General features: G+C 34.5%; 1 protein-coding gene and 2 long non-coding RNA genes across 5 annotated transcripts in view; 1 reads left to right on the top strand and 2 right to left on the bottom strand.

The window, feature by feature from the left end:
• The window catches only part of LOC147838080 (uncharacterized), a 982747-nt gene that overhangs the window by 737730 nt on the left and 222843 nt on the right, over positions 1-22174 (bottom strand). The gene's annotated exons all lie outside the window — the stretch shown is intronic.
• Positions 184-21605, top strand: abcd3a (ATP binding cassette subfamily D member 3a). Of its 3 annotated transcripts, none has more exon segments than NM_213482.1 (23): positions 184-465; positions 1220-1253; positions 2182-2280; positions 2360-2448; positions 4214-4283; positions 6969-7066; positions 8859-8982; positions 9068-9124; positions 9209-9351; positions 10283-10352; positions 12002-12071; positions 12180-12277; positions 12615-12706; positions 12828-12919; positions 13003-13069; positions 13150-13213; positions 16198-16275; positions 16369-16434; positions 16510-16599; positions 16689-16808; positions 18772-18876; positions 18973-19029; positions 20869-21605. In NM_213482.1, coding segments are annotated over 23 exon segments (1971 nt in total). In that variant the 5' UTR covers positions 184-355; the 3' UTR covers positions 20947-21605.
• LOC147831116 (uncharacterized) lies at positions 19256-21607 on the bottom strand. The gene is made up of 3 exons (XR_015525228.1): positions 20293-21607; positions 19781-20215; positions 19256-19626 (listed from the first exon to the last, which is right to left on the bottom strand). It is a non-coding gene; the product is annotated as an uncharacterized LOC147831116 (long non-coding RNA).

Below are 22174 nucleotides of genomic sequence, written 5' to 3'. Positions count from 1 at the left end.
TGAAGAAAGCTGAAAACCTTCCATTTAGGAAAAAAACAATTGGAAGTGGTCGCAGGTCTCCAACATTTTTCAAATTATCTTATTTTATGTTCAACAGGAGAAAAAAAGTTAAACAGGTTTGAATGTCAGTATTTTTTGGGTGAACTACCCCTTTAAAGTGTGTATTCGTATGGGCCGTTTTCTAAAGGGTTAATAAACAGAGCGGGTCCATGATGATGGTGCGATGATGATGTCACGAGTACGGTAGCCGGTAGAGGGACGGATTCTTCCATTCTGTCTCTCTTTTCTGGGATTGTGTGCGCTGTGCGTACACACACACACACCGCCGCTGTTCTCCGGGCCGTCAGTAGGAAACATGGCGGCCGTCAGCAAGTACTTGACAGCGAAGAACTCCGCGGTGGCTGGCGGTGTCCTACTCGTTTTATACATCCTAAAGCAGAGACGAAGAGCCGCAGCACTAAACAGGTATGCAAAAACATCAGACGTACTGTAAAGTGTCCATTTCAAGACTGGTGTTCAGTGTCAGAGTGACCCCAGTTCAACTGAAGCAAATTCTGGTGTTCATTTCAGTGTGTCAAAACCTATTGAACTGCTATGATCTATAAGTGCTGTCTATGAAGGCGGCTTACTAGATTTTGAGATGCTTCCTGCATTGTGAGCTTTATAGTGAAAACAATGTTAAAATTCAAGGGGTTTATTGAACTTTGCAATCTCACTGTCCAACAATGGACTCTTTCATAAAGGACAGTAACATTAGCATTGGTTGGACAATAGTTGCCACCGTTTTAAGCTAGCTTTTTAGGGATTGAAAAAAGTCTAAATTGATCAAATATGGACTTTGAACTGTCCTTTATTTCCGTGCTTCAAGCTTAATTTTTTTGTGTGGAAATGTTTATTGTGCAAAATATGAAATGTTTTGTGTTTCTAACATACTTCATATTAGTTTCTCAACCGCTGTTTGGTTATGATTTCCACTACTTCACTATAATAATGTTATATGACCATTTAGTCCTGACAGCGGGACTATGTTTTTAGGTCATTGTACCTTATTAAACTAAGTCAATCATGTTTTAACTTAATTTTATAGGTTACTCAAGCTATTTTAAGTCAGTTTAAAATAATATAAGTTCAATGGACTCAAAAGGTTAATTTTATTCAGCTCCACCAGGATTTTTTACAGTGTATTCAAACTATTTTGTCTGTTGTTTTATCATTATAGGAAGAAGGGGTCTGCAAATGAATTGAACAGTGAGGTAAGAGACGTTCATTTATCTTTGAATGAACTGATTACAACTCTACAACAATAAACCATAATGATGCAATAAACCATGCTTTATTGAAGATATGTCCACAAGAACAATGTTAGCATATTATAAAAATCAGCATTTAAGAATAACTATTTGTAGAATGAGATCATGCAGAATATGTACTTTAGAAGTAGTAATAAGCAGCCAATATCTCAATAACATGCATGCTATTAAGCAATTATTGTGCTTTGGTCTCTAAAGTGTTAATAAGTTAACAAATGTATTAATTTAGATTGAGTGGGATGATTATGCAGGGAATTGAATGATGCATTATATATATATATATATATATATATATATATATATATATATATATATATATATATATATATATATATATATATTTGTTAATTACATTTTATGCATCATTCAATTTCCTTACAGAATCATCCCACTCAATCTAAATTAATACATTTGTTAACATGTATACATATGTATACATATTTCTACTTAAATGTTTCATATGACGTGATGTATGTATGTATGTATGTATGTATGTATGTATGTATGTATGTATGTATGTATGTATGTATAAATGTATTTTCTATTGTAAATGTATTAACAAGACACCAAATTTGGACAACCTTTCTTAATATATTGTTTAATAATTTGTACTGTAAATATAATAATAATTTTATATTTCTTGCTTCAAAGAAAATTGACTTAAAATCTGTGATTCAACAGTTAAGTTTAATATGCTTGATGTCCTTAAATGGAAATAGTTTTCTGTACTCTTGTCTCTTTTAATATTTTTATTGCTTATTGCTATTAAAAAGCTGCAATCTTGATGTTTTATTTAAAAATCTAGATGTGTGCAACCATTTCCCTCCTTTTTCTTTGACTTTCATCACTTCTTGTGTCTCAACACCAACAGAAAGATGGCAAGAAAGAAAGGGCCGCTGTGGACAAGTTATTTTTCATCCGGATCTCACGGATCCTCAAGATTATGGTTCCGAAATTCTTCAGCAAAGAGGTGAGAAGGTTGTATGGCTTTGTTGTAATGGTATTGCCATTACAAAGTCATTCTAAAACATTTATTTTGTGTGCAACAGACATGGTATCTGCTCCTGATCGCAGTGATGCTTGTGACTCGGACGTATTGTGATGTCTGGATGATTCAGAACGGCACAATGATTGAAAGGTACATCAAGGATTAAGACATTAAGTTTGTTAGTGATGTGAAATATTAAACTTTTAAAGGAACACTCTGATTTTTTTGGAAATGGGTTAATTTTACTGTCACCTAGAGTTAAACAGTTGAGTTTTAGCATTTTTGAATCCATTCAGCTGATCTCCGAGTCTGGCAGGAGCACCTTTAGCCTAGCTTAGCATAGATCATTGAATCGAATTAGGCAAGATGCTAATGGTCTAATGCAATTCAGTGATCTATGCTTGGCTAAGCTAAAAGTGCTCCCACAAGACCTGATCAAACTCAACTTTTAGCGTCTCGCTTCACTTCATAGATGAACTCTTTTTCTATTTTTATGAGTTAGATGCTAATGGTCTAATCTGATTTAATTATCTATGCTAAGCTAAGCTAACAGTGCTCCCGTCAGATTCGGAGATCAGCTGAACGGACTAAAAAAATGCTGAAACTTAACTTTAAGCATCTAGCTTCACTTCAAAGCGTCACTCTTTTTCTATTTTTATTTTAGATACTAATGGTCTAATCTAATTTAATTATCTATGCTTAGCTAAGTTAAAATTGCTTTTGCCAGATCCGGAGATAAACTAAATGGATTCAAACATGCTAAAATTCAACTTTTAGCGTCTTGTTTCACTTTAAAGCTTCACTCTTTTTCTAATTTTATTTTTTGAGTGAGCTGCTAATGGTCTAATCTGATTCAATGATCTATGCTAAGCTAAGCTAAAAAGTGTTCCCACCAGACCTGGATATTGTCTGAACGGATTCAAAAATGCTAAAACTCAACTTTTAGCGTTTCGCTTCACTTCAAAGATGAACTCTTTTTCTATTTTTATTTTTTGTGTGAGCTGCTAATGGTCTAATCTGATTCAATGATCTATGCTAAGCTAAGCTAAAAAAATGTTCTCGCCAAACCTGGATATTGTCTGGATAGATTCAAAAATGCAAAAGCTCAACTGTTTAAGCCTATATGACTTGTAAATGAGCCTATTTTCACAAAAATGTGGAGTGTTCCTTTAAAAGACACCAAGTGCCCAGTCAAATATTGATTTAATGTGACTTGATTGTATTTTTAAATCTTTGACAGTGGAATCATTAGCAGAGATATCAAACTATTCAAGAGGCACTTTTATTCCTACCTGACTGTCATTCCTGGGGTAATTAGCTGTATCTTCATGTGCTGTGAAAACTAATGTACTGTTGCAGATGTGGTGTCCTGTAATTTACATCACTGAACCTGTCCGTTGTGGTTTCCTACATGCTCATCTCACAGATCTCAAACCGGTCTGCAGTTTAAAGGGACAGTTCCCCCAAAGATGAAATCATTTACCTGCTTTTCACCTATTCCAACCTGTTTGAGTTTTATTCTGTTGAACACAAAAGAAGATATTTTGAAGAATGCTGGAAACCGGTGAACATTGTTCATTTGCTTTTTCATACTATGGAAGTTTTTACCTTTCTTCAAAATATCTTCTTTTGTGTTTATCAGTAGAAAGAAACTCATGAAGGTTTGGAATATCTTTAGGGTGAATAAAAAATAATATATGAGCAAATTTGAATTTCTGGGTGAACTATTCCTTTAAGTCCACATTTGTGTTTTGTTATTGTAACTATAAGTGTCCTGCTTCCTCAGAGATTATTTGCATTCATTTTTATTTCCGTGCACATAAAGGACAGGCCAGCAAGATGTGTGTTTATTTGCTTCTGTATTAACTCTAACCACGTTTGCATGTGTTTGTGTGCATGTTGTTATGGTTCACAGTGCAATCATTGGTCGATCCACTAAAGGTTTCAAGAAGTACTTATTCAACTTTATGACGGCCATGCCAATTGTAAGTGTCTGCTTTTTATTAAAGTCAGTCGTTAATAGTCTGAGGAGTTCTGTAAATATGAACTATTCTGTTAAATATTTAAAATGCTTCCTAAGAACAAAATTAAAGGGATAGTTCACACAAAAATGAAAATTTTCTCACCGTGTACTCGCATTTAAGTTCCTCTTAAACTTTCCAAATTACTAAATCTGTTCATCTGGAGCTGTTTTAATGTGAATAAACAGTAATAGGTTATTATTATTATTACTATTATTATTATTATTCACAAAAGAAAAAAATAAAGAGTACACATTAGCAGCAAATAAATTACCAAAGAGTTTAGCCTATTAAAATTAATAGCTATTATAAAAAAATCTATTAATCTTTTAATCTCATTTTTGTGGATATTTCATTTGAATACATTAAATAACAGGTGTCGCTTTAAAATGCACACATCTAACATTATTATAAAAGCATTTGATTGCTTTTCTAACTTTTATGCTCATTTAGGATAAAATAAGTTGTGTTTGAAAAAAACCCACCAAGATCAACATTTTTAGATATTATTATTTATGTGTATATGTCTGTTCAAACACATAGCCAAAACCCAGACTTTTACTCCACTTCAAATTGCATGTACAGAATCTCTTTGAAAAACAGTGTCTATTTATCACTATGGAGCACGTCAGCTGACAGTCACGCACCACTACATAACTGTTTTAAGGATTGCATAGAAGGGGCGATGGCACCTGGAGGGAAAAGGAAGGGAATTGTGCCGTTTTTATATTTATTTCAGAGTTTTCCCATCCCCTGGAGGTTCGGCGGTAATATATTATTGCTACCCTTTATAGAAAGATTGAAAATACGGTAAAATGCCTTTATGGGATGATAGAAGAATAGAATTGTAAAATACGGGAGAATCCTGGGGAAAATAGGAAGGTTGACAGACTTTTGAATCAAGTGGAGCATGAGTAAATGATGTCAGAATTTTGTTAGTTAGTTTATTTATACAGCACATTTTTACAACACAATGTTGCCCAAAGTGCTGAACACAATCAATACTAAATAAAATAAAACCTACATGACATACATAACAATTAAAACATTTGGCAAACCCCTCAACATTCAAAAGGCTCAAATGCTAAAGATCAAAGATGTAGTTTTAGATGCTTTTTAAAAACAGATAGGGTAGAGCATGTCTGATGTGGGGTGGAAGCCTGTTCCAGAGTTTTGAAGCGATAACAGCAAAAGCACGATACCTACTTCGCTTACACTGGGATCTTGGTACCGAAAGAATAAACTGATCAGAAGACCTTAGTGGCCAACCAGGATTATATACATGTAGGAGGTCTGATAAGTAAGGTGGTGCCAGATCAAAAATTAATAGTTTAAAGTCAATCCGTGACGTAACAGGCAGCCAGCCCAGAGAGGAAAGAACTAGGAATATATGATGTATTTGCGAGTTTCTGTCAGCCGCATTTTGTACTAATTGCAATCTATTCAGGGCATTTTGACTAATACCCACACATAGAGAACTGCAATAGGCAAGATGTCAGAATTTAAACTTTGGGTTAAACTATCCCTTTAATCGGGCTCTCTTTAAAATTAAGAAAATTAGTTTCTAGCAACACTGGTGGACGTAAAGTGAACTGTAGCTAATGACTTATTAATGGTGTCATGCTTAAAATAAAGTTGTTTATTATTCTCGGATTAGATAAATTTGGGAAGTTAAATATACTGTTAATAAACATCTAGATACTGTTCGTTTTGCTTAGTGTTTTTGGAACTGAGATATTTATAATTTAAAAATTAACCCTATGATGCACTACATGGGTCTAAAGTGTCCCGTCCAAGTAAATTTTTTCTCTATTTTATAGCTAGTGCATCAAAGGGTTAAGGCAATGCTTGACCAGACAAGACAAAAATTGTCAGATTATTCACACGTATATTTAAAATTTCCAAAAAAATCAATGCTCAATTTGACATACCAATAATTTAAATAAAATTCCCTGAGAAAAGATTTTCTTTTTTAGTTTAGAGAAAAGACACCAGAAAACAAACAGAGCGTCTTTTTTGTTCTTCTTATTATTCCTTTTTTAGCAGATAAAATAAACAAGCAAACATAATTACTTAAAGTAACAGAATTTCCATTTTACTAAGTTTCACAGTCTTCATAAAGTTTAATAATAATGAAGTCCCCGAATTCACGTCAATATACAAAAAACATCAAAATTTGATGTTCATACAAAACAACCAAAAAAAATTTAATGAATATACATGTAGATTAATATACAAATGATTGTCCTCTTTCCTCCTAAATATTAAACAAATGTACAAGAAAACTGGCATATAGATATGTTTGCACAAGCTCTGTAGTTCACCTGTATTATATTGACAAATGGAATAATTAAAGTGACACTGTTATGATTTTATAATCATAAATTATATTTGAGACTTAAGACTATAGATCTGGCTATGCGATACTGTATTTCCACTTATGCCTTTTTTTGCATGATGCATTAAATCAAAAGCCATTAATATATGACAGTTCCTACATAACCAAACTAATATGTGCTTCCTGCTGACATTTGTTTGATATAGAATCATTACAGTAAATTCATTGTTTAATATTAATAAGAGAGCAATATGCAAGAATTGTTTGAATATATTGGTATGCATTTAAGAGTTTGCATCTCGATTTTTCAGATCGCCCTGGTGAATAACTTCCTGAAGTTGGGCCTGAATGAACTGAAATTGTGCTTTCGTGTGAGGCTTACCAAACATCTCTACGATGAATACCTAAAGTAAGGCCCAATGCTGACACATTGTTCCAGCTGAAATATTCTGACATATTTTTCATTTTCTCAAAGATAACATATAACAATATTTGTTTAAGATGTTGGAAAGTTGAATGTTAAATGGATCAGTAAATGTTTAACACAACTAATTTAATGCTAGTACTGTATGAATTATGCAGACAAATATCGGGTTTGGTATCGGTATCAGAATTGATTGTTAATTGATTTAGTATCCGATAATTTAAAACAATTCTATAGGTAATTCCTAATTATTATTAAAAATATTAATGCAATATGTGCAACACAATTTTATTAACATTTTATTTGAAAATATATATATAATATTTTTGTATTGGCAATATTTTTAAAAGTGTTTTATATAATAAATATAAAACAAAATACATAAGTAATACTAATCTCAAAAATGACTCCATTATATAGACTATGATAAGGTGGGTAAAATAATAAGCTTGCACTTCATCCCGCTTCATTTCGATCATGATGAAATGTATTTTTGTTTGAAAAATAATTTTAAGTAGATGATGTTCTGTTCGAAATAAATAAACCAAAAATAAATATAGAAAAAAGCTATTACTGTACGCAATCAACAAATATCAGTATTGGTATTGGTTTATGAACAAATTTAATGAAAAAACAGCTAGTACTGTATGCAATTGACAAATATCGGTTTTGGTATCGGTATCTTAATCGGCCAAAAATTGATTGTTAAAATCAGTATCGGTTAAATAAAAAAAATCCTATTGGTGCATATTTAATTATTATAAAAAATACTAACTGAACAATAGGTGCATCTAAATTTAACAAGATTTTATATTTAAAAATATGTGTATAATTTTCTATTAGCGATATCTCTAAAAGTGTTTTATATAATAAATGGAAAACAAAATACATAACTAATACTAATCTTAAAAATGGCTCGACTATAGACTATAGTGGAGAGTGGAAAATAATAAGCTTGCACTTCATCCCACTCCTTTTTGATTATAACGAAATGTATTTGTGTTTAAAAATTATTTTTTAAGTGGTATAAGTTTCTGTTTGAAGTGAATAAATAAAACAATATGTATTGAAAAAAAGCTAGTACTGAATGCAATCGACAAATATTGGTATTGGTTTACTGGACAAAATTATTAAAAAAAGCTAGTAGTGTATTCAGTCAGCAAATATCGGTATCGCTATTGGTTTAATGGACAAAATTAATGAAAAAAATAGTACTGTATGCAATCAACAAATATCGGTATTGGTTTAATGGATAAAATGAATGAAAAAAAGCTAGTACTGTATGCAATTGACAAATATCGGTATTGGTTTAATGATCAAAATTTATGAAAAAAAAGCTTGTACTGTATGCAATCAACAAATATTGGTTTAATGAAGACAATTAATGAAAAAAAAAGCTGGTACTGTGTGCATTTGACAAATATCGGTTTCAGAATTGGTTAAAAATGATTTGTTAGTCTGTATCGGCCCCAAAAAACACAAAAAATCTTGGTGTAAATATTGGTGCATCCCTAATTATTATTAAAAATGTTAACTGAGTAATATGCGATTAAAATGTGACACATTTGATTTGTTAAAATTTATATCAAATGCTTTTGTATTAGCGATATTCCTAAAAGAGTTTTATATAATAAATAAAACAAAATACATAAGTAAAACTAATCTCAAAAGTGGCTCTACTATATAGACTGTGTAAGAAATTAGACTGATTCACTAAATAAATTTAAAAAAAGTGTAAAAAGGCATGTTAATAATATAACAAATGTTTGCGTCACAGGGGATATACGTACTACAAAATGGGAAACCTGGATAACCGCATTGCTAATGCTGATCAGCTTCTGACGCAGGATGTTGAAAGGTTCTGTAACAGCGTTGTTGATCTGTACTCCAACCTCAGCAAAGTATGACATATTTACGAGTTGTCCTTATACTTTTTTTCTCATGATCTGCATTTTAATGTTGTTTTTTTTCTTTTCCCGTTTCAAGCCCTTGTTGGATATCGGTTTGTACATATTCAAATTGACAACAGCAATTGGCGCTCAAGTGAGTTTAAGAAGACCCCTATTAAATTCTTCAGTGTATAAATGCTATTGGACATTTTTATGATGTGATGGTCCCTTTACGCAGGGTCCCGCGACCATGATGGCCTACCTGCTGATCTCCGGCCTCTTCCTGACCCGCCTGCGCAGGCCGATCGGCAAGATGACTGTGACAGAACAGAAGTATGAAGGAGAATACAGATATGTCAACTCCCGTCTCATCACAAACAGGTCACCTTTTCTCCTTGTGTCTTCCTAGCAGTTTCATTTTGGTCACACTTTACATGAATGCTCCATTAGTTAATGTTAGTTATTGTACACTCACTGGCCACTTTATTAGGTACACCTTACTAGTACCGAGTTTGATTCCCTTTTGCCGCTAGAACTGCCCTAATCCTTCGTGGCATAGATTTACCAAGGTACTGAAAATATTCCTCAGAGAATTTGGTTGACATTGACATGATAGCATCATGCAGTTGCTGCAGATTCTCCCGTTTCAACACATCCCAAAGGTGCTCTATTTGATTGAGATCCGGGGACTGCTGGCCATCTGAGTACAGTGAACTCATTGTCATTGTTAAGAAACCAGTAGTTTCTGAAGTACTCAGACCAGATCATCTGGCACCAACAACCATGTCATGTTCAGAGTCACTTCAATCACCTTTCTCTCCCAATCTTATGCTCAGATTAAACTGCAGCAGATCGTCTTGCCTATGTCTACATGCCTAAATGCATTGAGTTGCTGCCATGTGACTGGCTGATTAGAAATTTGCGCTAACGAGCAGTTGGACAGGTGTACCTAATTATGTGGCCAGTGAGTGTATTTACTAACAACATGAACTAAGAATGAACAATACTTGTACTGCATTTATAAATAATTTACTAATAGATTATAAAAATCCAAATTTGTGCTTGTTAACATTAGTTAATGCTCTGCGAGTTCATATGAACTAACAATTAATGACTTTATTTTAATTAACTTGCATTAATTTAGATGAATAAATTCTGTAATAAATGTATTGTTCATTGTTTGTTCATGTTAATAATTACATTAACATTAACTTATGGAAACATATTATGAAGGGTGACCAGTTTTTTTTTCCCTTACATTGTTTATTATTTCCACTTTTATTTAAATTCACATTTGTTTTTTCTCTTTCAGTGAAGAGATTGCCTTCTATAATGGAAACACCAGGGAGAAACAGACAATTCATTCAACCTTCAAAAAACTGGTGAGTATTTGACATTACATGTGTAAATCAGGGTCAACAATTAAGTTTTTCTTTAAAATTCTTCTTTTTACCCCTCACAATTGATTTCCAGGGACGTTTTTTTAAGTTTATATTGGCAGTTGATAATAATAATAATAATAATAATAATAATAATAATAATAATAATAGTAGTAGTAGTAGTAGTAGTAGTAATGTCCTTACTCGTTTAGGTGTTTTTTGGTCAATTAAAAAAAAACTTTAAAATGTTAAAACTTTTAATGTTTCACTTTAAAATGAGCAATAATAGTTTAGCTTATTCGTGTTGGGCCATTATATTTTTGATGATAGACCATGATAGTACACACTCACCGGCCACTTTATTAGGTACACCTGTTCAACTTCTGGTTAACGCAAATTTCTAATCAGCCAATCACATGGTAGCAACTTAATGCATTTAGGTATGTAGACATGGTCAAGATGATCTGCTGCAGTTCAAATCGAGCATCAGAAGAAAGATGATTTAAGTGACTTTGAACGTGGCATGGTTGTTGGTGCCAGACAGGCTGATGTATTTCAGAAACTGCTGATCTACTGGGATTTTCATGCACAACCATCTCTAGGGTTTACAGAGAATTGTCAGAAAAAGAGAAAATATCCAGTGAGTGGCACTTCTGGGGGCGCAAATGCCTTGTTGAGGTCAGAGGAGAATGGCCAGACTGGTTCCAGCTGATAGAAAGAACTAAACAAGAAAAAACTACAGTAACCCAAATAAGCACTCGTTACAACCGAGGTATGCAGAAGAGCATCTCTAAACACACAACACGTCCATCCTTAAGGCAGATGGGCAACACCAGCTGAAGACCACGCCGAGTGCCTCTCCTGTCAGCTAAGAACAGGAAACTGAGGCTACAATTCGCAAAGACTCACCAAAATTGGACAATAGAAGATTGGAAAAACATTGTCTGGTCTGATGAGTTGATTTCTGCTGCAACATTCGGATGGTAGGGTCAGAATTTGTCATCACCACATGAAAGCATGTATCTTTCCTGCCTTGTATCAACGGTTTAGGCTGCTGGTGGTGGTGTAATGGTGTGGGGGATATTTTCTTGGCACACTTTGAGCCCATTAGTACCAATTGAGCATTGTGTCATCTATGCCGCGAAGGATTAAGGCAGTTCTGAAGTCAAAAGGGGGTCCAACCTGGGACTAGTAAAGTTTACCTAATAAAGTGGATATTGCTGATAATATTTATATTATTTTGTATAAAAAAACACAAGTTTTTTTTGTAGTCTGTAAGTGATTTAAAACAGCAGCATGAAAAAATAATATTAATTTATACGTTTAACAGAAAAAATAGTATGAACTCAAAAGTTAATATGTAAAAACAGATCAAAGCATGCATAAATAAATATGTAATGTCTATAATGATGTTTTAATTGTTGTTTTAATGCTGACGTTATGAAGCTTGTGACTCACTTTCAAAAACACACACACACACACAAATCAAAACATCACTTAATTATTAAATTAGTAGTGAACAATACAAATAATTGTTAATAAATTACCCATACTACAGCGCTGAAATCACATGATTACTGTACAATACTAGAATTATTATTATTTTTTGCTTGCTGTTGATATGAGATTAACTGAACCAAATTTGTTTGCAGGTGGATCATCTGCACAATTTCATCTTCTTTCGTTTCTCCATGGGTATGGTGGACAGCATTATCGCCAAGTGTAAGAGCAAGTTTCTTTATCTTGCCTAGATAAAATTTTCCTTTATTAACTATTAAAGATTAATTATATAAAAGATTTAATGGATTAAATTGTTCTCTCTTCTTTCAGATTTTGCTACCGTTGTCGGGTATCTAGTCGTTAGTCGTCCTTTCCTAAATTTGTCTCACTCTCGACATCTGAACAGCTCACATGCTGAACTGCTGGAGGTAAAACATTGCATTGATTACTAGTTAGTGACCCTCAATTGAATTCTGTAAGGTGACAATCCTGAGCAAAACTCAATATTTAAGGCACAGTGTATCATTTTCACCACTAGAGGGAGTGTATTCACAACAAACAAAGGTGTAGTTTGATGATGCAGCGACTTGGTGTGGAATCATGAGAGTTGTGGCATAATCTTGCATCATGGAGCCACTATAAATACATGTTTAAATTCATTTATTTCAACCAAAAACTAAAGTGCGCTTGCACAAAAGCCTATCAGGGATTTAGAAATTTTGTGAGCCCTGGGCTTGATATCAAATATCGATGTGTTTTTAACAGGACTACTATCAGAGCGGCCGTATGTTGTTGCGGATGTCGCAGGCATTGGGCAGAATCGTGCTTGCAGGCAGAGAAATGACGCGTCTATCAGGGTAAAAGTTCACACTTCTCATCATTGTGCACCAGCATGTGTTATTAACTTGTCTGGTTGCTTGCCATTTCATTAAAATAAGACAGTTTGATGGTGTGAAATGAGTTTGTCTTTGGCTTCAGCTTCACAGCTCGCATCACTGAGCTCATGAGAGTCCTGAAAGAGCTGAACTCTGGTAAATACGAACGCACCATGGTGTCCCAGTCAGAGAAAGGTGAGCTTCTGACACTTCTAAAATCTAAAATAATGCTATGTAGTTGATCTTTTTAATAGTTCGTTTGTATTTTTGGTGATCAGATGCTTCAGAAAAGCTCACACTGGTGCCTGGAAGTGGAAGAATCATCAACATAGACAATATCATCAAGTAAGAGTGGCTTCTCTCTGTCGCTGTATTTCAGTTTGGTGAACTATTTATACTAATTTTAACATTTGATTTCCCCTCAGGTTCGATCACACACCTCTGGCTACTCCTAATGGAGATGTTCTGATCAGAGATCTGTGTTTTGAGGTGTGTTAAACTTTGATTTTTATCATGTTTGATTTTATGTTTCGTTTCTTTTCTTGGACGCATAAGGATGTAATTCTGCCCCTAATAACTGCTTTTAAGGTGTCCCATAATATAATATATCCTGAGTTGACTTCTTCATTATCATTTTCTGTAAGAAATAATTCTATGTCCTCCTTAATTTGAGTTTGAAATTGTTTAGCATGCTTGTATTTAGTCTCCACAGTGTTCTTCCTCTGTTATCTCTAAAATACAGTTGAAGTAAGAATTATTAGCCCCCCTGAATTATTAGTGCATCTGTTTATTTTTTGGGTGGTGGTTTGGTGATGGTAGACTATCGAAAAAAACTAAATCCCTTAAAGGGGCTAATCATTTTAACCTTAAAATGGCTTTTAAAAAATTTAAAACTGCTTTTGTTATAGCCGAAATAAAACAAATAAGACTTTCTCCAGTAGAAAAAACATTATCAGACATACTGTGAAAATTTCTTTGCTCTGTTAAACACCATTTGGGAAATATTGTAAAAACAAAAATAAAATTCAAAGGGGGACTAATAATTCTGACTTCAACTGTTTATAGTACAAGAAAAAGGCGCATGATCAGACAGATCAATCGATCAAATTTTGCAGGTTTGTATTTTACACTCTCATAAAAAAAGGTACACAGTGGTACAAAATGTTTCTTAAGAAACAGTTTTGTACCTTTGTAAAGGTTGTACCTTATGTGGTATAGAAAAGTCCTCTTATGATACTGTTCTGTACCTTTTATGGTACAATTAAAATGAAGGTACACAATTTCTCTCATAAAAGAATGGTACAAAAGTGTTGGACAACTCTTATTTTATTGCAATATCTATGAAAATAAATATGACTGGAAAGGCAAAGCCATTTATGAATAATTTCCATATTGAAACATGAATCATCATTTAAAAGCATATGTTTGAAGAAACTCATAAACATATTATTAAGTTCTATAATACAAAACAACTGTACAAAACTATAGGTATTGTAAACTAAACATTTAAGGCATTTTTAATAAACATTTGGTAAGCATTTTTTGATGAATACATTTTCATTATTGGTTTTCGCACCTTTTGGCGTTTGCTTTTCATTACGCACATGAGCTGGCAGAAGTCCTGCATATCATGTGTTCTTGCATAAATTTTACTATTGTGAAACTAATCAAGCATTGTGCATCTCTTGTTAAAATACTTTTGAATAATTCTATTTCTTTTTTAAAATTAAGTCAAATCAATTAACGTTTAAGTGATTACAAAGGTATTCTGTGAACATTGGAGCAAAAAATGTTTTATATTGTACATGAGAGAATGTGTTTCTGTCACATTTTTGTGAAAAATGTTGTGAAATGTTAAGCAAAAAATAGATCTTTTGATTATTATTATTATTAATATTATTATCTTTTTATTATTATTTATAATTATTTTTATTCTTTATTGTAAATTGAAAAGGTGCATTTACACATTTAGAAACTTAAAAAAAAACATTGTTTAAAAATGTATTTGATGTTTCATATTTACTGAAAAATAAATATTTACTGAAAATAAATTTACCTATGGACGAAGCAGTGGCGCAGTAGGTAGTGCTGTCGCCTCACAGCCAGAAGGTCGCTGGGTTGCTGGTTCGAGCCTCGGCTCAGTTGGCGCTACTGTGTGGAGTTTGCATGTACTGGTGAATTGTGTAGGCTAAATTGTCCGTAGTGTATGAGTATGTGTGTGAATGTGTGTGTGGATGTTTCCCAGAGATGGGTTGCGGCTGGAAGGGCATCCGCCGTGTAAAAACTTGCTGGATAAGTTGGAGGTTCATTCCGCTGTGGCATCCCCGAATTAATAAAGGGACTAAGCCGACAATAAAATGAATAAATAAAATTAAACCATTTTGGATTAAGCAAAATGCCTTTTAAATAGTTCTTGAAGGAACACATTTGACTCTGTTACGGTACAAAGTGTCTTGTCACTGATCAGATTTGTACCTTTGATGAAGGTACAATATTGTACCTGCAGGTTTTAAAGACTAAAGGTACATTTTGGTTTTCCATGGTACAAATCATGTCCTTAAAGGTACAAACTGCAATGGTACACATTTGTTTCTTTGTCTTAAGGTACAATTCTGTTTCATAAAAAGGTACTACCACAGTGACAAAGGTTTGTACCTTCTTTGGTACAACATTGTACCATTTTTTTCTGAGAGTGTATGTCGATCTCTCTTAAGACCAACAAAATCTACATAGACATTACATACATTTATAATAATATAATCTATTTTCCCTGTAACTATTATATATCTCTCTTCCTTGTCTGAATTTCTGTTAAATTTCTTTTCTTTTTATTGAGATGTAACAAAAATGTGGCCATATAATATACATCACAATCATGTTTTACATCCTTATTTTTAATTTAAAAGACAATCAACCGTGACAAAAAACAATGCAAATCAAAAAAGAGAAACCAAGAAAGAAAAATAAAAAAAGGGATTTCAGTTGCAACCCATATCAAACACACCTGCCTGTAATTATCACGTGGTGTTCAGGTCCTAATTAATTGGTTCAGGTGTGTTTGATATGGGTAGCAACTGAAATCTGCAGGAAGGTGGCTCTCCAGGAACAGGGTTGGCCACCCCTGGGTTAGATTATGGACAGTTGTACACTTCAAAAGTTTACTGGAAATGGTAAACCATCCAGGTACCTTAGTATTCGAGGTTAGTATTCGAATTGGGTCGCAGCATGAAACTTTGTTGCATGACTTCTTATATTTTGTGTGCAGCTTTTTGTTAATCACAGCTTTAATTGTGATTCTTTCAACTGTGGCTCACAATTTTTCCTTTTATTACAATATTATATTTTATTATATATTTTTAATTTCTTCCATTTATAGAGATTCTGCATTGTATTTATATATTTCTATTCATAATTCCAGCTTTTAATTATGAATTTTGATTTCTATAACTTTTAAAATGACCTTTATTTTATAGGTGAAATCTGGAACCAATGTTTTGGTGTGTGGTCCGAACGGATGCGGAAAAAGTTCACTTTTTCGCGTTCTTGGAGAGGTAAGTGCTTCCATGACACTAACATTATGATTCTGCCCTGTGAAAATTCCTCCCTTTAGCAAGCTTAAATGTTGGTTTTTCGTCTCTCTGTAGTTGTGGCCACTGTTTGGTGGGAATCTGACGAAACCAGAGAGAGGGAAGCTCTTCTACGTCCCTCAGGTGAAACAAAACCCACAGAAGAGCATCTGAATAGTCCCCAACAGCCAAATAACTGCCCTTTTTGTCTGTTTCCAGAGGCCTTACATGACTCTCGGTTCGCTGAGGGATCAAGTGATCTATCCAGACACCCATGAGAGTCAAAAGAAGAAAGGCATCTCTGACCTGGTGCTGTAAACTGTTTTAAAATCTCTAACCTGTTGGGGTTTTATTTTAGTTTGTAGTTTTTTAATCCATCTATCTATTTTTTGTGTCAGGTGCTAAAGGAGTATCTGGATAATGTCCAGTTAGGACACATTTTGGACAGAGAGGGTTCATGGGATACAGTTCAGGACTGGATGGATGTGCTCAGTGGAGGAGAGAAGCAGAGAATGGCGGTAAATTAAGACTTTTTCCAACCACAAACAGTAATGTAAATTGACTTTCAGTAACTGGGTAGAGGGATCTCATGGGATGAACAGAATCAGAGGCACAACACTGATAAGAGCTGCTTTTGTTGTGTAGTTAACATCCTGTTTTTGCAACACTTCACCACAGTTTATTCAACACTGTTACACTTTTGCGATTAAAATCTTGAATCAATGTTTTTTTTTTTACAAAGTAAGGATTAAGAGGTTGTGTTCTCGCTATTTGTTTTACATAATTCTCCTGTCTCCAATACTGGGTTGCGGCTGGAAGGGCATTCACTGTGTAAAACATATGCTGTAATAGTTGGCAGTTCATTCTGCTGTGGCGACTTCTGATAATTCAGAGACTAAGCCAAAGGAAAATGAATGAATGAAGGATTTATACTCTTGTTATATGATGTTAAAGAAGGCAGGTGTATTATTTTTATAGGTGGGCATAGATTCATTTTTAATCTAGATTAATTTCACTGTATTCTTGGAATTTTTCTAGATTAATATAGATTAAAATGGCTCATGAATTCTGCCGAAGGCATTCAGAATGTGTGCGTTACCCAATAATGACTAAAAGTAAGTCTTTAAGAACGCGTTTCTCAAGCCAGGTGGCGCATTAGACCAGGGGCTCATCTCCAATTATTAAAATGCATCACAAACTGCTTGAGAAACTGTTCTACTATGATAATTGTAAACACCGCGATCAAACTATCACCGTCATCTAGGACTTTTCACCATATTTTCTGACAAGATCTACACACGCTAAGGACAGTTAAGGACCACACACACACACAAATATCGCAAAATGCAGAAGTTTTTTTTTTAACGGCGTGTGTTATTAAATTCCATAACCCTCTCACCAGTCCTTACTCCTTATTTGCGACTAATACCCCAGTTTGTCACGGGGGCATGAATGAAATGTTCATGAATGAATGTGAAACTGCCGAACTGCACTTAAAGTAACCCAAAATTACAGGAAACTTTTACATGAAAGTTAACACTTTCTAACCTTAAATGCATTAAAATACACAAATATGGTCTAGTATCAGCATCATAATCACAATTAAAACTCATATTTGATGGCAAAGCTGAATTTTCTGCATCATTATTCCATTCTTAAGTGTCACATAATCTATGAAAAATCATTTTAATATGCCAATTTGATGCTAAAGAAACATTTCTTATTGTTATCCATGTTAAAACTGATGTGCTGGTTCATATTTTTAGTGAAAATTGACTTTTTTAGAGGTTCTTTTTTCGTAATTCATTTTTTTTGTAATTCTCTTGTTTTACATGATGTTACAGAAGTCAAGTGTATTATTTGATTAAATTAATGTATTAAATAATTAAATGTTAAATTAAATAAATTTTTTTAAAATAGGAAGTATTTTTTATTAATTTATTGTGTTATCACTTTCTAACCTCAAGTAAAAATTGTAATTGACGGCAAAGCGAGTGTTTGGCTTCTTCATTCTAGTCTTAAGTGTCACATAATCTATTAACAATCATACCAATATGCCAGTTTGATGCTCAAGAAAATTTCTTATTGTTATCCATGTTGAAAACTGTTATGCTGCTTCATTTTTTTTGAGAAATTCTCTTTTTTTCTTGAATAAATGGTTCAATATAACTATTTATTGAATATGCAAATGGCGATGAAATTGGCCATGAAATGTTTTTAGTGTGGTTTATTTGATTTTTATTTATTTTCTATTTTTAAATTTCGTGTTAGTTTGTTTACTTGTTGGATAAATGTAGTAACTTCTATCAAATATACAATTTAACTGACTTCAAATACCCCAAAAAACAGACAGGGTGGATACAAATTTAGATATTAATGTTTAAATTTCACAAAATGTTAAACGGTTTAAACTTTAAAAAAGAAAAGAAAAATAAATTTCAATGTTATTTAAGATTTCTAAGTGTAGATTTTTTCTCACAGATGGCCAGACTCTTCTACCATAAGCCCCAGTTTGCCATCCTGGATGAATGTACCAGTGCCGTGAGCGTAGACGTGGAGGATTACATCTACAGTCACTGCAGAAAGGTGCGCATGATGATGTTTTGCCGTCCTTAAGAGATTTATCCATCATATTTTAGTAAAGCACTGCTGCATGTGGGCTTGATTCTTCTTGATGTGCAGGTTGGCATCACCCTGTTCACAGTCTCTCACAGAAAGTCCCTGTGGAAGCATCATGAGGTGAGATCAACGTGCTTCATCACGTCTTGTCATATTTCAGAATTTGGTCACAGGGTAGTTATTTTAAAGCTGTATTTTGTGAATACGTTTAGCCACATAGTGTTTACATTATGGAAACAATCCTTTTATATTCCTCTTCTACATAGCATTGTTTGCTTTGTTTCGTCTCTTCCACTTTTGTCCTCTCATTCTGATTTGGTACTGTAAATGAACAGCCAGTCAGAGTGGCTCCAATGCCACTGGTTTAGGTTTCTTATCTGAACTCTACCTGAACAGCCAATCAGATCAATCTCTATCGCCAATGGCCGCATTGGCACTTGTTCAGATTAGCTATCTGAACTGTAGCTGAACAGCCAATCAGAGTGCGCTCTATTGTCAACAGCCCCAATGGCGCTGGTTCTGATTTGCTATCTGAACTGTAACTGAACAGCCAATCAGAGCTCTCACTATTGCCGATTGGCCCCAGTGGTGCTGGTTACGATTTGCTATCTGAACTGTAACTGAACAGCCAATCAGAGCTCTTACTATTGCCAATTACCCCAATAGTGCTGGTTCTGATTTGCTATCTGAACTGTGGTTGAACAGCCAATCAGAGCTCTCACTATTGCCGATTGGCCCCAGTGGTGCTGGTTACGATTTGCTATCTGAACTGTAACTGAACAGCCAATCAGAGCTCTTACTATTGCCAATTACCCCAATAGTGCTGGTTCTGATTTGCTATCTGAACTGTGGTTGAACAGCCAATCAGAGCGCTCTCTATATCATCGACGGCCCCAATGGCGCTGGTTCTGATTTGCTGTCTAAACATTAGCTGAACAGCCATTCAGACTGCTCTCTATTGCCGACGGCCCCAACGGTGCTGGTTCTGATTTGCTATCTGAACTGTAACTGAACAGCCAAATCAGAGCTCTCACTATTGCCAATTACCCCAATAGTGCTGGTTCTGATTTGCTATCTGAACTGCAGCTGAACAGCCAATCAGAGCTCTCACTATTGCCGATGGCCCCAATGGTGCTGGTTCTGATTTGCTATCTGAACTGCAGCTGAACAGCCAATCAGAGCTCTCACTATTGCCGATGGCCCCAATGGTGCTGGTTCTGATTTGCTATCTGAACTGCAGCTGAACAGCCAATCAGAGCTCTCACTATTGCCGATGGCCCCAATGGTGCTGGTTCTGATTTGCTATCTGAACTGTAACTGAACAGCCAATCAAATCGTTCTCTATTGTCGATGGCACCAATGGTGCTGGTTCTGATTTGCTACCTAATTTGTAGCTGAACAGCCAATCAGACCACATTCTATCACTGATGGCCCCAACTGCGCCAGTTTTGATTTGTCATGTAAACCATAGCTGAACAGCCAATCAGAGTTCTGCCTATCACCAAATGCCCCAATGGCGCCGTTTCTGATTTGCTATCTGAATTAGTAGCTGAACAGCCAATCAGAGTGCTCCCTATTGTCGACAGCCTAAATGGCGCCAGTTCTAATTTGCTATCTAAACATTAGCTGAACAGCCAATCAGAGCGTTCTCTATTGCCAACGACTCCAACGATGCTGGTTCTGATCTGCTATCTGAATTGTAGCTGAACAGCCAATCAGAGTGCTCTCTATCACTGACGGCCTCAATTCTGCTGGTTCTGATTTGCTATCTGAATTACAGCTGAACAGCCTATCAGAGCTCTCACTGAAAGATTCTGATTTGTTATCTAAACTGTAGCTGTAACTCCAACTGTCTGATAATCATCGTCAATAATTCCTTACTTGCACATTACATAAAGTTAAATGATAAATAGGATATAAAGGAAAACATAAGCACAAACTGTCCTTTCTTCTTTCCAGTACTACCTCCATATGGACGGCAGAGGAAACTACGAATTCAAACCCATCACACCGGAAACTGTGGAGTTCGGCTCTTAAAGAGGAGCGACAGCACTATCAGAGGCCCTAGTTAGGTGCCCTAACCGTTCACTTCCTAAAGAGTCGCTTGCCAAGCTAATCTAGGAGTTTGTTTTTAATCATCTGTAACCTTTATTTTTGGGATGAAATCGTGTTTAGGAATTTATTAACACTACTTTCGTTCTCTCTGATTGTATATAATTTTGTAAATTAAGCAGTCCAATTTATAGGACGTCCGTTAAGTACGCCAAAACAGCGTATTGTCGTGTCTTGTCAATGCACTTAATTGTTTAATAAATGAAATTTTGTCCGTATAGGCTCACGCAAACCAACACCACAAGACTGAACTACATGTTAATGAATTATTATTGCCTTTTTTCATCAGCTAAACCTTACATCATGAATTCTTTTAAGCTACTAAGTGGCCTTAGTGCTCATTGCAGCATCGTTGGGCGGTTTGAACGTGTGCAAGTTGCTCTTTTTAGTGCACTTTAGCGTGGATGGAGATCTGAAAAGCTGAAAGACTCTATCTGTATTCGATGAGAAGTCGCCTATGCACTTGTTTACTGCAGAATTTTCGATGTGAATGTCAGAAACGTCATTGTCGTAGCATTTCACACATGAAGCAAACAAAACCACTTTGCTGTACGTTTTCATTAAAAAAGGAGATATTGGTACTATGAAGTCTGCTAGTGGTGTTTTTATCATTGAGAAAGATGGTGTTGATGATGTGCAGAAGTGTGTGTGAATACAGTTGGACTGGTTTATTGCAGGTTGTGGGCTACTTTAGGGTGTACGTTGAACTTTAACACAGTTTGAATGTGAGTGAAAGGCCATTTAGATTAGACGCTCCTTTGACCTTTCACCCTCTACATGATGATGTATTGTAAAGTGCGTCCAGTCACCTGTTTTTGGTCAAAGGTGGTAAAATACAAACGGAGATGTCCTACAATGCTATTTCATTGCAGGTTTAGCCTGAAACAATGATTTTCTTCAGCAGTTTGTACAGGTAGTGATGTGTTAAATATTTACTTGAGCAGCACAATGAGTTACAATTAACAAATATTTGATCAAAATAAAATGAGTTCAAATTATTTATTTTACATTTATTTGTTTATTTGTTTTTCACCTTTTTAATTATTGCTTTACTTTTTTATTTCTAAAATGTATGATTTTTTTATTATTAAATATATACTCTTTTTAAAAAATAAATAAATGTTTATTTTTTCCCCCAATGTCTGTTTAAGGG

The sequence above is a fragment of the Danio rerio genome, chromosome 24, assembly GCF_052040795.2.
Source record: "Danio rerio strain M-AB ecotype USA chromosome 24, GRCz13ab, whole genome shotgun sequence".
In the NCBI taxonomy this organism is placed as follows: domain Eukaryota; kingdom Metazoa; phylum Chordata; class Actinopteri; order Cypriniformes; family Danionidae; genus Danio; species Danio rerio.
The sequence above is the reverse complement of the archived record's forward strand: the minus strand, read 5'-3'. Positions and strand labels throughout refer to the sequence as shown.

Excerpts from the sequence above, each read along its gene's own strand:
- abcd3a (XM_087308401.1), top strand. The coding sequence starts at position 356 with ATGGCGGCCGTCAGCAAGTACTTGACAGCGAAGAACTCCGCGGTGGCT. Across the intron at positions 3,609-6,968 it reads ACCTGACTGTCATTCCTGGG|ATCGCCCTGGTGAATAACTT; the intron begins GTAATTAGCTGT and ends TCGATTTTTCAG. Across the intron at positions 9,352-10,282 it reads TCCCGTCTCATCACAAACAG|TGAAGAGATTGCCTTCTATA; the intron begins GTCACCTTTTCT and ends TTTCTCTTTCAG.